General features: G+C 44.8%; 1 protein-coding gene across 1 annotated transcript in view; it reads right to left on the bottom strand.

Annotated features, from left to right (window-relative positions):
• LOC109902492 (CUGBP Elav-like family member 5) overlaps positions 1-15,455 on the bottom strand; it is a gene marked incomplete in the record, with an annotated part of 255,391 nt that overhangs the window by 226,277 nt on the left and 13,659 nt on the right. Inside the window, 1 exon segment of the mRNA XM_020498876.2 lies at positions 451-533. Within this exon segment, the coding sequence (XP_020354465.1) occupies positions 451-533 (83 nt within the window).

Genomic DNA, 15,455 nt, shown 5'->3' with positions numbered 1-15,455 from the left:
TAAAGGCAGTAATCCTACCTCACACTCACACACAGTGCCCTTTCCTATTTTCAAATTGTCCCTTTCATCCCTCGTGCATATCATTTCTGTTTTCCCCTTCGTCTAAGTAAACAACAATGACTCACTAAGCCTTTTGTAAAGAGACCAATTTGAGCAAATGCAAAGAACAAATGAATTGACATTTGATGGCATTGCCTCAGAAAGTGCGAGTGGAGTGCATCTGATCAATGCTGGCTATATTCCCCGGAGAACAGACACATTAAACAGTTCAAACCGGCCCTTAAAAGCCTGGATTATTGATTGAATAATTTTCCAAAGTATTTTTTTTAAATTATTTATTTATTTATTTTTATCTCTGGGGCTGAAGCAGGTTGGAGTAGGCTGGTAGGTGGTGGGTGGTGCTGTTTTCTGTGTTCAGGTGGCATGGTGGTGAAGTGGGTAGAGACTTACCCCTGGCAGTGTTTTCTGTTCATGGAGGGCGTTCTGGGCTTTGATGGCCGACTCGCGAGCGCAGTAGGTGAGGAACGCGCAGCCTGAAAAACAGAAAAGGGGGGAGATATTAACACAAGTCTATCTGAACACTGGGGACTGAACACTGGGGACTGAACACTGATGAAAAGAAAGGACACTAAACACAGAGTGGCAACACTAGCTCAGTCACAGAACAAGAGGAGACAATAGATATCAACCCTTGGTCAGTTACTGGGCACAACAACACTCGGCAACAACTGTGTTCAATCGAATCCCCTCCACCCACAACATTGGGTCCCCATCAACCTCGCTTAGTCTCAGGCCCTTGTCAGTCATGAAAAACAACACCCTGGAAAGGGGATGTGTCCCTCACAATGAGGCAGCAAGAGCTGCTCCTGGGGAACAATCCCTCCCTGCAGACAGTGTCAATGCAGACATACACTCGAGTTTCTTCCTGTCTTCAGTTGGCCTTCGGGCTGAATGCTCTCTCTTTCTCTCTCTCTCTCTCTCTCTGTGCCTCACTTTCTCTTGTTTTTCTCTCTCTCTTCTCTATCTATATCTCTCTATCCCAGCCCCAGTACCATAGATCAGCCTCTCCCTGTCCAAAGCGCCTACCATGCTGCCGTGATGCACAACACTGAACCCTTCTGACAGCAGCAGAGACAGCGAGAGGGAGCAGGGCCGCAGGACAGAGAGGGGGAAAGAGGGAGGGATGGGAGGACTCGAACACTGTGCAGACGGTGGGAGGGATGGAGGGGGAGGGGGGAGGAGGGCAGCGCTTCAGGCCTCAGGGCTCCCTGAGCACAGAACAAATGCCCAGCCACAAGAACACCAGGTGACTACCACACATACACACACACTGTCACTCTCGCCCACTGTCTGCCAAATAAAGAGCTCCTCCTGCTGGCAGAAAGCCCAGAGAAATGAGGTAGATGAGGAGAGAGAGAGAGAGAGAGAGAGAGAGAGAGAGAGATTAAAGAGAAAGAGAGAGAGACCCGGGAGAGGTATTGATGCAATCATTTACCCCTGACTGTCTGAATAAATACATTTGGTAGTGTTATATTAATGAAGTTCATGTCTGCATATATAGATTCGGTAGTGTTGTTCATGTGCGTTACCACACACTATCATATTTCTGCCATTTTAGAGAGTTTACTAGAAACCATCACATTTCGGATCATATTTCAACCGGGAAAAATATATTCAGTGGGTGATGATGATGGTGTCTAAAAAGAGACAATATTCCTATCATTCCCGATGTGGCATATCACATCACTTTCATCCGTCCATAAATTCACCACCTCATTCAACATCTCGCACCCTGTAGCCTGGCTGTATTGCTTGCTTATGCATCTATCTTTTCCCTTGAGCAAAGCTACATAGACTTTCAATGACCCCAGCATTCTTCCCCCAGCTATTCTTTTCTCAGAGCCAGGTCAGTGCATTATAGTAACCTTTGCTACAGTGCTACACAAAAAGAGGGGGGTGCTTTGTCAGGCATTGATCCATTGATTGGCCAGGCCGTGTTACATCCCTATGCCCTACGGCCCTATACAGCCCAACCGTCTCCCAGCACAGCAGGCCTGCTAGTCCCTGCTCTCTGGGTCTGTATGTTATGGATGGACAGTGATGGAGTCTGTCAGAGGTGACCACCTCAGTCTTAAGTGGCTGACTGGCTGGAGTCATGGTGCATCTCTCTTCACACCCCACCCCTGGTCCCCACCGTCCCTAACCGAATGATTTCCAATGGCTACCAAGCAGATCACTCTATCATGATGCTTTCTTCCCCACATAACATCACCCCTGTCCCACTGATGAGACCATGGTGCTAAATGGGGCCGTGTAGCTGTTGTTATTCTGTAGGAATTGTGTTGTTGGTTTATTTGACAAGTGCCATCCCTATCTCTCACTGAGCAGGGCCTCCTTTGCATATTACAATCACAAACACTGCCCAAATTGGATTTATTCGTTAATGTGTAACACATACGGCATTGAGAATAAATTAATAACAACCATAATGCCAACAAACAAAGGGGAACATGAACTTCATTTAAATGTGCTTGTATGTTCTTTATAATGTAAGGCTTAATAAGAATCCTCTGGCCACGGGCGAAAGCTCTAACAACTTCCTAATTGGAATCCAAACATGTACAAATAGCCACGTTGCATTGCATACCAAGTGACGACGGCAGAGCCTGATGAAATGGTTTGAAACACGACAAACAGCGATGTGACCCAGAGAGAGAGGCTGGTGGTGTTGCTGACGCAGCGAAGGGAAGGCACAATGTGGAAAATATGATCCTACCGAGGCATCATTTGATACCAATCTAAAACAGCCCTTATCTCACACGTTGATTTCTAGTGGAGAATCTCCTCTTCCTCTTCCTCCTCCTCCACATCTGCTCCTATATACTTCTGTCTGACGTGTGGCTCCACTACATCAGCTGAGGTAGCTACAGAGAGGCTACAGAGAGGCTACAGAGAGGCTGCAGTGCTAGAGGGACATATGAGGGCATTGGGATGACTGTCTTTCTCTCCCCAGCTCCACTGTGTTGAGATGGTTTGTAATTAAAGAGACTTCTCCTCTCCTCTCCTCCCCCCCACCCCCCTCTCCTCTCCTCTGCTCCCCCCTCCCCTCCCCCCTCTCCTCTCCTCTCCTCTGCTCTCCTCTGCCCCCCTCTCCTCTCCTCTCCTCTCCTCTCTTCTCCTCTGCTCCCCCCCCTCCCTCCCCTCCTCTCCTCTCCTCTCCTCTCCTCTGCTCCCCCCCCCCTCCCCACTCTCCTCTCCTCTCCTCTGCTCCCCCCCTCTCCTCTCCTCTGCTCCCCCCTCCCCTCCCCCATCTCCTCTCCTCTCCCCTCCTCTCCTCTCCTCTGTCCCCCCCTCCCCTCCCCCCTCTCCTCTCCTCTGCCCCCCCCTCTCCTCTCCTCTCCTCTCCTCTCCTCTCCTCTCCTCTCCTCTCCTCTCCTCTCCTCTCCTCTCCTCTCCTCTCCTCTCCTCTCCTCTGCTCCCCCCTCCCCTCCCCTCCCCTCCCCTCCCCTCCCCTCCCCTCTCCTCTCCTCTCCCCCCTCCCCTCCCCCCTCTCCTCTCCTCCCCTCTCTTCTCCTCTCCCCCCCTCTCTTCTCCTCTCCCCTCCCCTCCCCTCCTCTCCCCTCTCCTCTCCTCTCCTCTCTTCTCTTCTCTTCTCTTCTCTTCTCTTCTCTTCTCTTCTCTTCTCCCCTCCCCTCTCCTCTCCCCCCTCCCCTCTCCCTCCCTCCCCTCTCCTCTCCTGTCCTCTCCCCTCTTCTCCTCTTCCCTCCTCTCCTCCCCACCACTCTCTGACAGTAGCCATTTGCAGGGCCCTCCATTACTAGTGCAAAAGGGAACGTGTGTCTGATCCAGCACCTTTGGCCCTAATCTGTGAAGTGTAGGTAATTCCTGCTAAGTGTAGGGGTACTACTGATAAACCCATCACCGTCCCCCCCTCCTCTTACTCTCCTCCTACTCTTCCAGAATCAGCACTTATTCTAAGAGCCTACTACATTCAGTCCCCACTGTCACACACAGACGCAGACACACACACCAACTTACACACACACACAGCCCAATGTACACATAGGCACCACAGCGTCTCTCACTCCATCTTTCTATTCCCTCTCTGTGCCCCAGAGGACCCTGCCCCAGTGTAATGAAAAGGTGTGAACTTCCCCTCTCCTTGGCATTTACTCCACCAAAAGTGTGAAGGTAGCAGAAACAGAGCCAGCCCTGGCTCAGGTCTTTAGTCGCTGTCTGCCCGCTCCCTCACACTTCATTTGCACTCTGTGGGAAATGTCATCGCCGAGGGTAGATTACTTGCTTACTTCATTTACTGCTGGAAGGGCTTTCTGAGGGGCCGGAGCCCAAAGTGCACATCAGCAGCACTGATACAATGTGATTATTACCTGAATCAGTGGCAGGCGTGGCGGAGCTCTGTGGCGTAGATTGACTATGAGGGGTAATCAGGGCTAGTCTCAGAGCAGTCCTTACTGCTCTAATCCCTCCCTCACCCCCCAAATCCCTGATCCCAGATCTGCACGCACACAGCCAACCACCAAGCCACTGCTCGAGGAGAACAAAGGGAAAAGGTGGGGGTACTTTCCAAAGAGCTTTCACTCATTGTTCTGACAACAATATTTTCCCTGCCCCAGCCTAATTACCTTGTAATGAGTGCTGTAATATAAGCAGTACTCTAGCGTAACCTGTAAACCTTAATTAAGTCAGGCACGTTAAAGGGAGCCGCATGCGGCTAGGCCTCCATCCTCCAGCACTGCACCCTCCTGTACTGTAATTTCAATAGTCTCAAGACACTTCCTCTCCTTGTCTCTTTATCTTCCATCTGCTCTAATATGAAAGACCTCGATAGGTGAAGGAAAAGTCCAATTTGGCAGGCAACATATTGCTTTCACCTGCATCCTCATGTCACTACAAATGAAGGTGGGGTGAGACAAGGAGCGGAAGAACACTCAAGACTGTTGAGATCCTTTACGCTAGTCAGGGAGCAGAAGGTATCCTAGCAGTTAAGAGCATAGGGCCTGTAGCCGAAAGGTTGCTGGTTCGAATCCCCGAGCCGACTAGGTGAGAAATCAGACAATGTGCCTTAACAGTAACAGCTGCAGTAAGTCACTCTGGATAAGAGTGCCTGCTAAATTACTCAAATGGAAGAGGGCCTGGTGTCAACTCTGGTAACGGATCCTGGTAGCTTCTATAAGGAGTGAAGGAGACCCAGGCCATTGATTTGTTGCTGTGCTCAATCATCATACACTACGGCCCCTGAGCAGGAAATACATCCTGAAGGACACACTCCAGGTCTGTGTGGACCAACACAGTTGTGTGCGTACAGTAGAGGACTTGTGTTTGTACCAACTAGCTCTCACAGTCTCGTGTCAGAATTAGACCATTCACCCATGTTTCTCAAATGTCATATTTCAAAGTTGTTGCAAAAGGTTTAAGTTTAGGTATTAACTCAGAATTCTTAAGGTTAGGCATTGACTCCAAATGGTTACGGTAAGCGTTACGGTTTGGGATAGCCATAAAACATCGCTCGATTTGAACTTGCAACCTTTGGAATCAGTGGCGGATGCTTACGCCCATCCTTCATCCCCGTCCACAAAGCCCTAGTAAAACTGAAACCGACTTGAAGGTAGCAGCGCTCACTATGGTTTCCATTCCATCTCCCGACGTCCTCAGACATGGATGGACGTTGAATACGGACTTGTATCACGGGTGACCTGGCTGGTGTGTACAGTAAGGGTCTCGGCCTCTCGGCTGGGTGGCGGCGTGCATAATGAGGATGAGGAACACCGTAAAACTGAATAATTTCTTCTGAAAGAGGAATCAATAGAGTACAAATCCGTTGGGGGGAAAAAATGGGCTGAGAAAATAGGCCTTGACAAATTCACACATACTCGACCACAGTAGGTAATTCAGTAGTTGGTTTGTAAGGTTGAAGGTTCTCTTGGGCAGTGACTTAAAAACAATACTACTGTAAAGTCCTATAGGGCCAATACTGTGGTGGGAACTTGGCACCCACAGTGGATGTAGCTTTCCTGTGTGGACTGACTAAATGAATGATCTCAGTCTGCTTTAAGCCTGTGCCAGGCCAGCATTATAAATACATCCAGTGGCCTGCATCCCTGATGAAGAAGCTAATTGACACCATTAATGGATGGTGTTTCACGGTGCAGTAAATACTGTGTCCGTTCACAGGCCACGTCAGGCGTGGGTGGACTGACTGAGAGAGGAACATGGCTTAGACTCCTCATCAGATGGAGGGCAATGGGAGTTTACCTGCCAAGTCCCCCCTTAGCCCACAGCTAAGGGATTTACAGGGGAATCAATAAGAAGTTTTCTGTGAGCCCCATCAAGGTCAGAAAACTGCATCTCTTCCTCTTCATATTCTATAACAGGCCCTGGGAAAAACATGAACATGCCCTGACCATAAACACTGCATAGGCAATACTACGACTGAAAAATACTATAGGATAGAAATAAAAAGGGAAATATATATTAGTTAGCCACATTGGCATTTTTGATGTGATACCCACACTATTACTGTCTGGTTTTCAAAAAGCAGTGCGATTTGAACCTCGAGTCAGATCAATTGATCAGAGTAAATTCACATTAGTCAAAGATAGGCAGTTCCAAACTGACTTGGTCTGAGAGACAGATCCGCTTTCGAGGTCCTTTGATTTGACAAATTGGGAAAGGTGTCTTTAAAGATGAAGCTTCAAAGCTCCAAGGCTGGCGATAAAGAGAGGGATGAGAAGAAAGACGTCCCCCTCTCTTCGCCCACTACACTGCACTTCATTAACCTGCACCCATTCATGCGGCATTTGGAGAAAACATTACTTGCACCTTTCCAGATTCCTTACTAAATAGACTAACGAGTAAACCTTGCTGCACGCTCCTGTCTTTTCGACTAGCGATTATGTGCTTTGAGGCACAAAGCAGATTCCTCATATACACACAGATTTTAAAATACGTGCAACGTGCCAAATATTACAGATTTTTTCCCTCTCTCCCTGAGCATTTTCTTCCTCTGACTACTGGGCTGGAATGATAATAATCATTAACACAGGTGGTCTTGCAAATGAGCAGGTGCCACCATGTTAATTGTATTGATGTATTTCCTGGTAACGGCGGTGGCCAGCGTTACGCTTCCAAAAATGTCCCGTCCTTTAAAGCCGACCACTGGCACGGTGAAAGAGAGAGAACCTTCTTAGCTCGTCAGTTAAAGAGCTATAAACTCTCAAGGTTGTGGAGCCAAAAAGCTGCCAATATACTGTAGATAGGATAAATCATCTGTTATTAATCTAGTCTTTTTTTTATGATTAAGGCGCCGTTATCACTATGAGTAGTCAAAGATGGGAAAGCTGCCATTTTGTAAATTACTATAAGATGTACATCACCAGAATTGCAGTGACAAAGTCATGGGTCCTTAATTAATCTAAGCCCTTTAAAACCAATTATTATTCCTACATGGCATGAAGCCACTTTACTGTACATCTGCACCTTCTGTTACCCTAATTCCAACATTCATGTGAGGCATCTCCAATACACTATACTGTAGCACCAAGCCATTGGCAACATGCTGTTCCAGAAGACCTCTCTATCTGGCAGTGGAGCGATTAGAGCGTTACCACTCCTCCATAGGGTGGAGAGATGAGGAAGTGAGAACAAAGCTGGGGGTGAGGAATAGAGAACCCCCCCACAGTGGGCTACAGCTGCTTTTCTCCCTCCCTCACCTCCCTCCATCTCCCCTCCCTCTCCCCAGTATGGGAGCAGTCTTTAGGGGGAGGCTGGCAGGCAATCAGTGATGTCATGCCAGCAGCACAGCGATGGCAGCTTAACCTATTTTCGGAAATACCACAGATTTCTATTTATAATCATGCTGAACAGCGTGCATCTCCACACGTCCCTCACGGACCAAATATATTCAGACATTTTCCATCATAATGGGTGTTTTCATTGTTTCACTGTTGATTTGTAATTAGTTATTCAGGACATATGTTCGTAATAGCAGTATTACAGAAATATATTACATTTACACATTTACATAAGTGGTAAATAGGCAGTGTAGTGGAAGTAGTGGTAGTGGTAGTAGTAGTAGCAGCAGTAGCAGTATTACCAGTTATAGCCATGGTAGAATATTTATATTAGGAGTAGTATAAATAGTACTAACAGCCTCTAGGACTAGTAGTAGGTAAAAACAGAGCACATATTAGGCAAAGTCACAGAATGGCACTTGATCCAGACAGACTCTCAGCTACTGCTGTCTTCAATCATTGGGCATCTTTTGAGTTCAATGTCATTACATTTTAAATGTCCGAATTTTTCAGCGACAGCCATGTACAGTATGCTATGCATTAAAGCAGCAATATATAACTTTTTGGGCCACCTGATCAAATTCACATAGAAATGTGCGTTATAGATCTATCACTCATTGAAAGCAAGTCTAAGAAGCGATAAATCAGTGTTCTATTTCTATGCTTCCCGTCTTTTACATCTGGTTTTGTACACCAGCTTCAAACAGCTGAAAATACTATTGGTTATTGAAAATATATTTCACAGTGGTTTAGTTGGTACAATGATTTAATACATTATGCATTGCTTGTTTTGTCATACAAACTGAATTTAGCAACCAGGAAATTTAATTAACCAATCAAACAATTAATTTGACTTTGTTTTTACCAATCTAACTACTATACATAACAACATAATGGCAATAATTTACTTGAATGGTAAATCTCAACTTATAAACTGGGTAAATCAAAATGTACCCTAGCCCAATCACAATACAGGTGAATGCATATTCAGTAGGAGGCATGCATTGAGTCATTGGGCTTGTTTTGGCTGATTTCATGGGGCTACAGAAGATAAAACAATCTCGTTCCCTTCAATGTGGCATTTATTTTATTGTACCGATCAACAACATTTGCATAAAAGTTGCTTCTTTTATAAAAGAGTGCGCTGTCTCTTTAACCAGTAATGACGTCATTCAGAGCCAAGAGGGGTGCGGCCTGTTGGAGCCCTCAGTTCGCTGAGGCAATAAATCTTTGGCTGAGGGAGAGACTTGGGGTAGACATGCTCCAGTACCTTTGGCAACTAAGAACGTATCCGCTTTGGGCTTGATGTGTAGTCCATACATGCATAATCTATGAGCAGAATTACCCTTTTACCTCAATTAAACACAAAATTCCAAGATTGAAAGTGACTGTTTTCTTGAAGCTGAGCCATGCCATTTTACCCTACATTTCCCTCCAAGTGGGACAGCACCCTAGCAATTTGAGTTCTGGCCAATGAGCTTCAGCCCCTCGCATTTGAGTGACAGCTAGCAAAAGGCCTGCCCAGCATTATTTAATGAGATTGCAGGGCGGGCCCAACTGCTTAGTGGACACAGCAGCGAGAGAGAGCGAGAAATTACATGGTGCACCTATCTGCACATAAGTGACTTAGCATTTTTTGGGGACCACTTTTGGCTTGTGACTGCTACTTTCAGAACTACTGGCTAAAAAGTATACAAAACTAACAGAGAATCTCTTTAAGTCAATGGATAAAGTTTTTGGTGGCAATCAGCTTTGAAATCAGCGTATTTTGCGTTACGGTTTGCATATTATCACAAAGTACTAGGGTAGTGAATTGATGTTTGTTTCAGCTGTAAGCTAGCAAGGAAAGTCAGCCTACAAAGATAGAAGATACTTTTATCTTCATGCATTGTAAAGATATTCTAGCCTGTATGGACATTGTTTTGCGAACAGTAATTAATAGTTTCAACATTAAAAATGTTGCGTCACATTATTCAAGTGTGTGAACTTCTGTGCAGCATGAGTGGGGAGCTAAACATGATGCAGTCCAGACTCCCAGCGCAGGCTAGCAATGAGTATGGGGAGCAGGCACAGTGGCTCCGTTTGGGAAATTGGCGGTGCTGATAGACAGACTTGATCCGTGAGACACATTTGACAGAATTACCGAAACTTAACACAAATTCTAGCACCCACCTGTTTTCATGTTCTAGTATCGAAAAAGTACAGACGTTTCGGTATACAGTGCAACACTAAGCAATAGTATAAGTAGGAATAGCAGTATGATGAGCAGTAACATGTCTGGTATTACTGGTGAGTTTGTCTTGAATCAGCAGCTCAGGGGTGATTTTATGTTATACAGTGCCTTGCGAAAGTATTCGGCCCCCTTGAACTTTGCGACCTTTTGCCACATTTCAGGCTTCAAACATAAAGATATAAAACTGTATTTTTTTGTGAAGAATCAACAACAAGTGGGACACAATCATGAAGTGGAACGACATTTATTGGATATTTCAAACTTTTTTAACAAATCAAAAACTGAAAAATTGGGTGTGCATAATTATTCAGCCCCCTTAAGTTAATACTTTATAGCGCCACCTTTTGCTACGATTACAGCTGTAAGTCGCTTGGGGTATGTCTCTATCAGTTTTGCACATCGAGAGACTGACATTTTTTCCCATTCCTCCTTGCAAAACAGCTCGAGCTCAGTGAGGTTGGATGGAGAGCATTTGTGAACAGCAGTTTTCAGTTCATTCCACAGATTCTCGATTGGATTCAGGTCTGGACTTTGACTTGACCATTCTAACACCTGGATATGTTTATTTTTGAACCATTCCATTGTAGATTTTGCTTTATGTTTTGGATCATTGTCTTGTTGGAAGACAAATCTCCGTCCCAGTCTCAGGTCTTTTGCAGACTCCATCAGGTTTTCTTCCAGAATGGTCCTGTATTTGGCTCCATCCATCTTCCCATCAATTTGAACAATCTTCCCTGTCCCTGCTGAAGAAAAGCAGGCCCAAACCATGATGCTGCCACCACCATGTTTGACAGTGGGGATGGTGTGTTCAGGGTGATGAGCTGTGTTGCTTTTACGCCAAACATAACGTTTTGCATTGTTGCCAAAAAGTTCCATTTTGGTTTCATCTTACCAGAGCACCTTCTTTCACATGTTTGGTGTGTCTCCCAGATGGCTTGTGGCAAACTTTAAACGACACTTTTTATGGATATCTTTAAGAAATGGCTTTCTTCTTGCCACTATTCCATAAAGGCCAGATTTGTGCAATATACGACTGATTGTTGTCCTATGGACAGAGTCTCCCACCTCAGCTGTAGATCTCTGCAGTTCATCCAGAGTGATCATGGGCCTCTTGGCTGCATCTCTGATCAGTCTTCTCCTTGTATGAGCTGAAAGTTTAGAGGGACGGCCAGGTCTTGGTAGATTTGCAGTGGTCTGATACTCCTTCCATTTCAATATTATCGCTTGCACAGTGCTCCTTGGGATGTTTAAAGCTTGGGAAATCTTTTTGTATCCAAATCCAGCTTTAAACTTCTTCACAACAGTATCTCGGACCTGCCCAGTGTGTTCCTTGTTCTTCATGATGCTCTCTGCGCTTTTAACGGACCTCTGAGACTATCACAGTGCAGGTGCATTTATACGGAGACTTGATTACACACAGGTGGATTGTATTTATCATCATTAGTCATTTAGGTCAACATTGGATCATTCAGAGATCCTCACTGAACTTCTGGAGAGAGATTGCTGCACTGAAAGTAAAGGGGCTGAATAATTTTGCACGCCCAATTTTTCAGTTTTTGATTTGTTAAAAAAGTTTGAAATATCCAATAAATGTCGTTCCACTTCATGATTTTGTCCCACTTGTTGTTGATTCTTCACAAAAAAATACAGTTTTATATCTTTATGTTTGAAGCCTGAAATGTGGCAAAAGGATATAGCTTATAGATATAGCTTTAAACCTGTCTGAAGACTACTCCATAGACCCAGCTGTCACGCTCAACACAACACCTTAGGATAGAAGCAACCATTTGTTTCTGCTGCTCTGACAACCATTTTTCTCATTCCACTCATCTATTGTGCCTGCCCTTGTGTCACTTGTCTTCTGTCCACTTCTCTGTCTGTCTGCATACAGTACATGTGGCTGTGCTCCCTCCCATCCCGCTCTGTCACGTCTGCCTGGCTGACACTGGCCACCCTACATACAATTATGTCTCTGCGACTGCATTAAGGCCCCATTCTAAGAGATGGGATGGCTTGACTAATCTCTGATTGTTTTTACTAAAACAGGGGGATAGCGGGTTCTCCAAGGGCACAACACTGTGAGAAAGACAAATAACAGGTATCTTATTATTCTCCCTGGCTTGTACCAAAGAGGCTTTATCGCATGACTTCTCCTGAAGCGTTCCAAAATGGAGAGGGATTATCACAAAACATTACATTCAAATCTCCTCAACGTTGTTATTTCATTTTCCCAGCTTCTAAAATGAGTCAGTGCCGGCCAAGCTCAAACACAACTTTAAAGGCCCAGGGCAGTAAAAAACGTGATTTACCTGTGTTTTATATATATTTCCACACTATGAGGTTGGAATAATACTGTACAATCGTGAACATTATGATAATGCCGATTTAGTGTAAGAGCCCTTCGAAAAGGCCGCCTGAAACGTCAACCTGTTTTGTGGGAGGGAGCTTTGGCCTTCCATGGTGACATCACCATGGAGTAAATTAGTTAATGGACCAATAAGAAAGAGAGTTCCCAACCTCTCTGCTAATAACAGCACATTTTCAGTTTTCCCCTCCCACCTCAACCACTCCCAGACATTCTTGGTTGAGAAATTGCTCTTTGGTAAGAAGTTAGTTTATTTATATATTTTTTTAATTAAAATTGTTTTAAAAAATTATCACAGTAAGGTACTTCATTTGTATCTAGAAATGATTTGATATTGAGATAAAATTGGCTGCATTGGACCTTTAAAAGAACAGAGAGCATTACTTACAGAACCATCGCCATTCTCACAGCCTTTATCTCTCCTCTCCTGCTTTCTCCTCTCCCCTCTTTCTATGGTACACTCTGCTCTGCAGGAGATGGCACTCCTTTAAGCTCAGCACCATACAAAATAGATAGGCCTCTATCCTCCTACTTAGCCCAGTGGAGCATGGGTGAGAAGGTGCTGTACTTTTACCACCTTTTAAAGAGAGAAGTCGGCAGACTAAAACATTTTGAACTGTCTCCCTAGTTCTTACTGCATGTTTTTTAGTGACCTATCATCTTTGAAGCGGGAAAAATACTTTGGAAATGTATTTTCATCTTACTTTGCTATCATGCTTAGCAAAACAAAACCAACAATAAAGCATTGATTAATTCAAAGCCCCTCTAGCAAGGTCTCGCTTGAAATAGAGTTTTTAATATAAAGGGATTTCCTGGTTAAATAAAGGTAAATAAATAAGAGAAATGCATTATTAATTTAACTTACTGACAAACTATTCAAGTTGCACAGCATGCTATAAAAGTAACATGCATGAAAATAGGACAATTTATGACAAAACATTACACCTCTTTCAAAACATTTGCATGAAGGCTACCTCAAAATCAGTCATTGTCAAAAACATTCTGTGAAGTTAAAACATGGATCCAAAGTCGAATGTGTAACTTACGAAGCATAATCAATAGCTTTCTTCATCACTCTGTGGCAATGTGACCAAAACCTTGATTTGACATCACATCTCCAAATCAAATCAACTGTGAATAGGGGGTGTAAAACAAAACCAAACAGGAAAGGTCACCCAACCCAAGACTCAATGGCGCAAACATCCTTGATGATGACCTCCAGTCCAGACAACAGCTGATAAAACCACAACTGTGAAATCACCCACAACCAAGGTTAATGGAAACCAATTCATTTCATATGCATGTTAGCTGTGGCTACAAGGGCTACCAGGCAACTTCTCAAAAGACAGTCCATGTTTTCCCACAGACGTGCCCATGTCTCTGCTGTAGGCACCCTCTGAAAGCAGCAAGCACGTTGATAAAAAGGTCACTGAATAACAGCCTTCAAAGATGCCAGGAATGTCCCCACCCTCCCACTCACTCTGCCACCGGTAAGTGTGTGCCCAACGGACACGGGCCTACAGCAGAGACAACGACCTACAGGACTACAGCTCATCCTGAAGTCAAGGCCCACAGCTTGTCCTGTCAGAGCCAGTTGAACTGCTACATCTTTTACGAGGAAACCCTGTTGCTTATTACAATATCTACAGACATGGGAGGGTTGTGAACGGAGCTCGGGTATTGTATTAGTCTGGTGACCTTCACTCGGTGCCCAGATTCACGTCAACATGGTTTTTGCTTATAAATCATTGGTTCAAAAAGGGGTGTTTTAATTCAATTGGGCTTTGGGTTTTAGTCCAGATATAGGTGAGGTGAGACCAAACCTCAATATGAACAGGTTGTTTTAGTTTTTTTGGTTCTCTTTTTTTCTCTTAATTTGGCTTAAAGCCCATTCTAACCATGATGACTGCATATGCATATGCATCGAATTGCGATGGCTCCCGTCTCCTGTGGAATTAAAGTTCTGTAATGTTGTCAATATAACTTCAAACCTTTCCACCTATGCAATATCTAAAATCTGTCAAAAGCCTATCAATAGGATGCATGTATGGCTGTGTGTATCATCAATAGTAACTCAATAAAAACTATAGGCTATATACAAGGAGTACCAGTACCAGGTCAATGTGCAGGTGTACAAGGTAGCTGAGGTAAAAAATAAAAAAAGTTTACCTTTATTTTACTAGGCAAGTCAGTTAAGAACAAATTCTTATTTTCAATGATGGCCTATGAACAGTGGGTTAACTGCCTGTTTAGGGGCAGAGCGACAGATTTGTACCTTGTCAGCTCAGGGGTTTGAACTTGCAACCTTCCGGTTACTAGTCCAACGCTCTAACCACTAGGCTACCCTGCCGCCCCAAGGTAATACAGTATGTACATGTGGGTAGGGTTAAAGTGACTAGGCCATCAGGATATACAGTATAATAAACAGAGTAACAGCAGCGTATGTAAACAGTCTGAAAGTGTGTCTGTGTGTGTGTGTGTGTGGCGTCAAGATGAATGTGTGTGTGGTGTGTGTGTGTTGGAGTGTCAGTGTTGTATGTGTCAGTGAGTGGGTAGAGTTAAGTGAGTGTGCATAGAGCCAGTGCAAGAGTCAGTGCCAAAAAATGACGATAAAGAAATCAATAATTAAGGGGTCATTGTAACTGTTCAGCTGTCTAACAGCTTGGGGGTAGACGCTGTTCAGGAGCCTTTTGGTACCAGACTTGGCACTCCGGTACCGCTTGCCGTGCGGTAGCAGAGAACAGTCTATGACTTGGGAGGCTGGAGTCTTTTGGGGTTTTCCTCTGACACCACCTGGTATAGAGGTCCTGGACGTATATCAAGCAGCTAGTCAAGATGATCTCAATGGTGCAGCTGTAGAACCTTTTGAGGATCTGAGGGCCCATGCCAAATCTTTTCAGCCTCCTGAGGGGGAAGAGGCTTTGTCGTGCCCTCTTCACAACTGTGTTGGTTTGTTTGGACCATGACAGGTCCTTAGTGATGTGGACACCGAGGAACTTGAAGCTCTCAACCCAGTCCACTACAGTCCTGTCGATGTAAATAGGGG

Source organism: Oncorhynchus kisutch, linkage group LG13, assembly GCF_002021735.2.
Source record: "Oncorhynchus kisutch isolate 150728-3 linkage group LG13, Okis_V2, whole genome shotgun sequence".
In the NCBI taxonomy this organism is placed as follows: domain Eukaryota; kingdom Metazoa; phylum Chordata; class Actinopteri; order Salmoniformes; family Salmonidae; genus Oncorhynchus; species Oncorhynchus kisutch.
Note: the sequence above shows the minus strand (reverse complement) of the source record. Positions and strands in the feature narration are given on the sequence as shown.